Source organism: Caloenas nicobarica, chromosome 3 (genome assembly GCF_036013445.1).
Source record: "Caloenas nicobarica isolate bCalNic1 chromosome 3, bCalNic1.hap1, whole genome shotgun sequence".
Lineage (NCBI taxonomy): Eukaryota > Metazoa > Chordata > Aves > Columbiformes > Columbidae > Caloenas > Caloenas nicobarica.
Genome location: NC_088247.1, coordinates 74,947,526 through 74,955,139, shown reverse-complemented (window position 1 = coordinate 74,955,139; position 7,614 = coordinate 74,947,526). Strand labels below are relative to the sequence as shown.

The following is a 7,614-nucleotide window of genomic DNA, read 5'->3' as shown; positions in this document are numbered from 1 at the left end:
TGGGTTACATAATATCATCAATCCAAAGAAAACTGACTATGGATATCAGCTACAAAATTGTACAAGCAAAAGTTTTTTCATTTTCTAGGGAAAGGGATCCTGACTTGCTGGATAAGTCACCATCAAAATATCTTTTTAATGAATAGGTTTTATTTTCTTGACTAAGTAAAACCCAGACACTTTTCATCTCAGCTTAGATAAAGGAGTTCATTCACCCAAAAATGAGGAACTTGTTTTGAGGAATTTGTTTTAAGGAACTTGTCATAAAAGGAACTTAACTATGCTCAGAGCTGCCCTGAGCACAACTCCTTGCTTAGTGGTCATATCATTACCACCAGGTCTCATGTCATTCACCCACAGTAGAGAAGATGTCGTTTAATTCCCTCTTCAGCCTGAAGGACACTACACTGCCCAGAAAACAATCAAGAGCTATTGGTGTAGCACAATTTAAGAGTGAAACATCTTCCTTTTTTTTCCTTTTTTTTTTTCTCTTTGGAACTGTACTTTGCGTGGACAAAGAGATTATGAGCTCCTAACCCAGAAGTTGTACCTCATACCACAGGAGGTGATAGAAGGGAATACCCTGATTGTTCCACAGCACCATAAAAAAAAACAGATTATGAGCCTCTTTCAGTGGTTTAGTGAAATAATTTCCTTGGCTCTTATTATAGTATCTGAAAACTAACCAGAAATGTCAAAACATTTTAGATGTTTTATGAGACAAACTATTTTGACATTTTGAAAACACTATCATTTTCATCTAATCTAGAACTATTTTTTCCAATTCAATCCAAATTCTGAAATCTTCAAGTACCAACTTCTTGCTACTTTTGTAGCAAAACCCCCCAAAATTTCCACAGTTCTAGTCAACAAGATTGCCCTACAAAGATCTAAAGCAGAGTTTGGTCTAAATAATAAAATCAGAGTTATGTACTTGATCATAATCAACAACCTTCCATCACAAAAATATTCCTCTGTAGACTGTTCTTTTCCTGTTTCTCTTTAGTTTCCACTCATCTCAAACTGCTATCTATCTTTGCATATAATTTTCATTTTCTTTTCTGTGCCTTTCCTTGCTAGTAACAAGGCCCAAATGACTTCGATCTCCCCTGTCCACTGTGACCCTCTTGAAGGTTCACCAACTTACGGGCATCACTTTTCAAAGAAAATGAATATATAAATAGAAAAGATAACACATGACATTTAAATACTATGGGAAGAAAGCTGATGCTTTTTATGGAAAGCCGATTAATAGATTAGGTCCCTTTTCAAGATTATATATGTCAGAAAACAGATTTAGCTTTAGGCACTGAGATATTATGCCTTTATTTAACACCATGCACTGATGACCTGCCTCCTTCTGAACTACTTGAATAGGAAGTGTCAAGCAGGGCTGCCATGAAGCCACCAAAAGCAGAATGGAACTTGCTAACAAGCAGAGACCTTGCACATGCAGCCAATACCACAACCCAGCCCCAGCCCCAGCTGAAGGAGGATATGAATTGTCTTCTCAAAGCTTATCAGCTGCGTCTTATCAGCTGCATCTTATGTGTGTACAATGTGACGCAATACAGTATGTATCCTTCTCTCTTTAAATATGGTAGGAAATAAGGATCTATATAAAACCAAATCTTTTTTCTTCAAAAATAACAGAATACATGCAACAAAAAAGAAAATTTCACCATGTGTTTGCTATGCAGTGTACTGCACAGCTACCACAAAATTTAAATATTTAAATAAAAAGCAGCCTCCACAGCAAGCTCCAAAAAATTACTCCATAAGCAGAGAAAGTAACACCCAGGTTCCTATATATCTGCTCTTTTCGTGTCCCAAAATCCCAACACCCACCCTAGCTCATCTCTCAGTTCTGCTGACATGGCCAGGAAAAGAAAGACAGAATATCTGAGGGTCCATCAGCAGCATCAATTGGCCAGCCTGCCATTATGACCACCTGCTTCTGAACATTAAGCAGTGGAGTTCTGCTCCGCCACTGCTTTCACTCTGAACTGGCCTTGTTCTTTTACCTTACAGTAGATTCCACAAAGAATGGTAAGAACGTGTTGTATGTAAATTAAATTTTTAAGTAGGTAAGTAAATAAGAAAGCCAGTGCCCCACAGGCTGGAGCTGAAGTTCCACCTTGCTCAGCAGCCCCTTGGGAGCCCATCCTACCCTTCACCCCTGTTTTTCCTGGAGACAGGGCAATCATTCGTGGCAATTGATATTTCAGCTGTTACTCAAGTGGAATTATTCGCCAGACACTGACATCAGCACAATTCATACCCCAAGCACTTTTGTGTTCTCACAGACACGCGATGTTCCTCTTCCCGTCAAGACGCTTCTCATTGACAAGAATCATGGGTACGTTTAATACATTTCAACATCATTTCCAGTGAGCATTTTTCCCTCCCACAAGACAGCAGCGGGGAGTCTGTGTTGCCTCCCACTTGAGGCAGATGTCCCACTGCCACCCTTTCCAATGTGCCAGGGTCCCTCCGGTTACCAGGGGCTGGCGATCTGCAAGGCAGCGCGGTGGGACCCTGTCCCTGGGGAACACCTTGGTGGCCAGCAGGACTGAGTTTTGCCCTCCTTCCCCTCTTCCCTCAACCGTTCAGCCATGAACCTCTTCTTGACAGCTATGGAGTGCTCACCCTGCCCAGGGGCCATCCCTCTCCACCTAGGGCCTGTCAGTGATCCCGCTCCAGTGGGACAGTGACAGTGACAGGGTCAGCAACTGCCCCTTGGCTGCCATCTCCCCCCACAACCCCACTCTGGCAGCTGCTGGGGTGGCACTTGGGTTGGTCGGTGGCTGAAGGCCAATGCAGACACGGCAGCAGGGCCGGCAGGAAGGTGGGGGTACACTTTTGAGCCTTGTAGGCCTTTTGAGCCTCTGCCCAGGAGCCACCATGGGACTCGCTGGGCTTCAGTCATGGACTTCCTGCCCTGGGGCACGTCGCCTCATGCAGGCTTTGAAAGAGAGAGGCTACATCGTTCAGATATGAGAGATTTTGCACCAAATAAGAGAATGTTTCAAGGCATACCATGTAGCAAGAAATCCTTAGATCTGAAGGGATTTTTTACTTTTGAGTTACTTCTTTTATTTGTTGAATTCTCCTCTAGAACATCTTCAGTGCTATATACAGCAAATGCATGCATCTGCATTTACATAATTTTGTATCATAGTATTGCCTAAGTTGTTATTCAGTCATGATAAATATATGCAATCTTGATCACACCTGGCATTGACATTTAAAAACCTCATACTGCACTGTGAGCAAGGATGGATTGCACCAGTCAAGGCGGTGCTAACGTGGTGCCATATCAATGCCCTTCCTCAAGGGATCTTCAGCTCCAGCACTGTCCTTCTTGGCCCTTTCCATTGCCACTGAATGGTGTGGTTAGTGATCCAAACTCTGCTATCTCTTCAGCCATGAACTTAAAAAAAGAACCACAACCAAGGTAAACAGCAAGCTGCAAGTTGCATTAATTTACACAGCCGTAGGAGTGTAATGTCCTACACTGGAGCAAATCCACACACCATCATAAATATTCCTATATTCATAGTGAGTCAAATACTGACTCACTAAAAATTCTGGCTGAATTAAGTCAGATTCCGATTTTATTTTTAGTTACAGTCCTTAATAATTTCTGAAGATAATAAAGTAAATTTCATATATGCGTGTTTGTCCTAGTAAATCCATTCCTAAGGAAACTCTGCTAATGGCTACCTAAATACCAAGAAACTCATCATGTTTTGTCACCTATCAAGTTCCAACAAAAAGTGTTGGAATAATTGAAGTTCTGTACAGTTTGTCGCCTTCTAAAAAGTAGAGCGTGAATTTCAGCTAGAAAGAAACAACTTTTTGCAGAGATGTTCACCAGTTGATCAGCTTTGATGGATTCCAGCAGCTGAATCCTGTGCCAAACATAGAGAAGAATCTGTCAAGCAAAGCTCCATTCTCCATTCAGAAGATAATTTCAAGAGATGTCAGAAAACCTTTGTGTGGATATTTCAGTGTTCTCTTTAACAGTTTTCATTTTTTCTAGTATTCTTTTTTATAGACATGTCACTTGGCTTAGAACAGTATCAGCCTTGATGTAAGCAACTCCCGATGTGCAGGTGGAGTATAGAATTGGGCAAAGCTGTATGAGACTTAACACCTAAGCCCAGCTATGTCAGCAGCCTTGAGCCTTTTTCTTCATTTCTCTGTTTGCTTTCCTTGCCATGCTTTGCTCAAAATTCCATATCTTTAAGTTAGTATTGCCATAGTGTGACCTGTCTGCAACAAAAGCACAGACCTACACTTAAATAGGATTTCCAGGTAGAAGTAATTAACAGAAACAACATAAATGTAGGTAGAATGAGCCTGGACATAACCTGATTCATTTACTTAGTACTTTTGGGATATTTCAGTGATGTAGGACAGATGAGATGCAGTTTTTCCTTAGAAAACAAGGCAGGTTCCTCTGTAAACTTCACTTTTCTGATAATTATAAGAGAGTGTACTTCAGAAGAGCATGAATGTTGAGGTGAATAAGATTTCAGTTTTCCACAGGACAGTGTTATTCTTTTATCTGAATTCTTTTTCTTAAAGGAGTTATAGATTGTGGGAGCTCCCTTAGAGGTGCAGAGAAGCCCAAATGACTTGCTGTCACAGGCACAGTGACACTGGTTTGGGTTGCTCGGTGAGAAGAGTCCTTTGGTAATAATGATGTTCAAATTGTATTATATAGTAAAAGAAGATGCATTGTCAGTCAGAATTTCACTAGTCTGTCTTGAATGATAGATCTCAGAGTTTGTCCTTGAACTACGTTTATTGTATTTCTTGTATCTCATGCACCATAGGTCCTTCATTATCTTCACAAAATAACTTCTGAACTTCACTCCAATGAAAGCATAGAGCACAGGGTTCACACAACAGTGTAAAAATGCTATGGCTTCAGTGATGTATTTTGCATAGGCCATTATCTTTTCATTGTCACAAGATCTGCCTACCTTGCCCATATTTATCGCTGTCACAAGAAGAACAATGTTGTAAGGTACCTGGCAAACTAAGAAAACAGCTACAATTAATATGATCACACGTATTGCTTTGTTTCTTTTGGAATTCTGAGCTTGTTGTAAGGATTTGATAATGAATGTATAGCAAAAAATCATGAATAAGAAAGGTATAAAAAATCCGAATCCCACTTGTAGGCACAGCAGCAATGATTTCAGCATTGTGCTTTCAGACATTCTGTCAAATCTGTGATCACAAATCTCTTTGGTTTCATTGGTGAGGGTGTAACTTTCACTGTATAGAAAAGAGGAACTAGAGATTAAAATTGATGATACCCACACGGCCAAACAAATGAGTTTGCTATATGCGAGTGTTCTTGCTCTGAGTTTAAATGATTTTGTTGCCTGTACTATAGCAATGTACCGGTCCACGCTGATAAAGGCCAAAAGCAGCATGCCACAGCTGAAGTTGATTGCATAGATACCTCTGGTTATTTTGCAAATAAAATCACCAAAAATCCATTTTTCAGCAGCATAATTCACTGCCCACAGCGGGAGAGTGAGAACAAATAGTATGTCTGCTATGGCCATGTTGAAGAGGTACACATCCGTCATGGACTTGGTTCTTTCATATAAAGCAAAGGTCATCACTACAAAGATGTTACCAACTAGGCCGATGACACAAATCAATGAATACACAACTGGCAGAAATGATTTTGTGAAGTTCCTGACTTCCAGCTTAGAACAAGGTGGTGTGATTAAAGAAGCGTAGTCTGAATAATATGGATAGTCTGCGGTACGAGGTTCTGTCTGTAAAAAAGAAGATCACCAGTTAACACATAGGCATTAATCTCTAATTTCTATATAGTAGGAAGATGATAGATAACAAAGTCATACAAATACAAGGTACACTGGAAAATTTTAAAAAATAGTATAGAAGTATCATATGGCTTGCTGATTTGAAATAGAAGTGACATTTCCCTTTTGATAACTGTAATAGTTCTGTCCAGTTCTTCCCATGCCTCACCTTCAAGTCTATATCAAACTCATCTCAAAATAGTACACAGTTGTCTCTTCCAACACTACATGTTTTGCACTGTTTCCACCAACCACACACCCCAATTACAAGTGTATTTAACCCTGTAAAGGAGACTTGAAACAACTTGACAGTGCTAGATTAACAGCTGGACTTGATGATCTTTAAGTTCTTTTCCAACCTAAACAATTCTATGATTCTATAACTAACTAGAGAATTTCATAAAATCTTAATTAAAATATGAACATGGAGATAATATTTTTGGATGGCCCAAAGGTTTCCATTATGCAGAAAGGATTAGTCTGCTGTCAGATAACACTCACAGTGTAAAAGTCTGAATTTGAAGTAGAGGTCTAAGCTTGGTTTACCATCAAGGGAGGGGAACAGGCCTTAATAGTATGTTATACTTTTCATACCAACACAACTTGGCTCAATCAAGCCCCAAAATGATTTCTTCTCTCCGCTCAGCCAGACAGGCGATCCAGGATGGCCATCCTGAGGCACAGTTACCCGCACCATGGGCACCAAACCTGGAGCTACATTAGGAGAGTGCAAAACCAATAAACACTGTGCTTTGACAGTAAACTCTGCTGTCAGAACAAGTCTTCAGCTAATCACTCCTGAGATTAGGGCACTTGGACCAGCAGCCTGAAAGAGCTGGGACTTCCAGATTCATTGCTTTATTGATGTATTAATATAGTTTACCAGTTAGGTACTTACAAAATTCATTTTGGCAGTACACTTCTGAGGAAGAAAAATTGAGGAGAAAACTTGAGGACAACTTCAAAATGCTTTCTCAAGGATTTCTGACAAGAAAATAAAGTAGATTGGATAGGGGTACAGCACAAGAAACGTCAACAAGTAAAAAACCATAATTGTAAATGAAGCAATCAAAGAAAATCAAATCATTCAAAGAAAAATGGCATCACTTCAGGTATATCAACAATACACAGGAGCATCTCAACAAATCAGACATCTTTGCAGCACAATGTGCAGTTGTGGGAAGTGGATGGTTTGTATCAGTATCATTAAGAGTATAGTCTTACATATGGAATGTTTATTCATAGGGCTGGTAATATATGAGAATAAATGACTCTTACTTCACATTGACTTTACACCACAATAAATTAAATTAAATTTTACTTTCAGAAATTCTGAAATGACAATCAGTGTACTGAGGGAAGTACAGACAAGTAAACAGCACTACTTTAGTATACTCCATAAAAGTAATATGGCACTTTAACATTTTTTTTTTTACTGTGGCATTTTATCAGTGTGTCTCAGCACTCTTAATATCACATTACTTGCCCTTTTTTATTACACTAGTGAGGTAAAGTAAGAGTTCCAGGATAATTGCTTCTTATAGTGCAAAGGAAAGTACATAATGTATGAACAGACTGGGCACTAGTGTTGTTTTGGTTTTGTTCAGTGCACAGATCTTCATGTTATAGACTGCACTCTATTAAAATAATTTATTTTCTTTATCACTGTAATACTTAAGTATTTTACAAATAGTAATTAATTAATTTGTACAACACTGTGTGGTGAGGAGGCATGATTTCCTTTATTTTACAGGGAAGG

General features: G+C 39.3%; 1 protein-coding gene across 1 annotated transcript; it reads right to left on the bottom strand.

Moving 5' to 3' along the window:
- Positions 1 to 4,724: 4,724 nt before the first annotated feature.
- Positions 4,725 to 6,762, bottom strand: CCR6 (C-C motif chemokine receptor 6). Its single transcript, XM_065632766.1, has 2 exons — positions 6,754 to 6,762; positions 4,725 to 5,807 (listed from the first exon to the last, which is right to left on the bottom strand). Exons 1-2 carry the CDS (start codon positions 6,760 to 6,762, stop codon positions 4,725 to 4,727), a joined length of 1,092 nt encoding a protein of 363 aa, XP_065488838.1.
- Between the last annotated feature and the right edge of the window lie 852 nt (positions 6,763 to 7,614).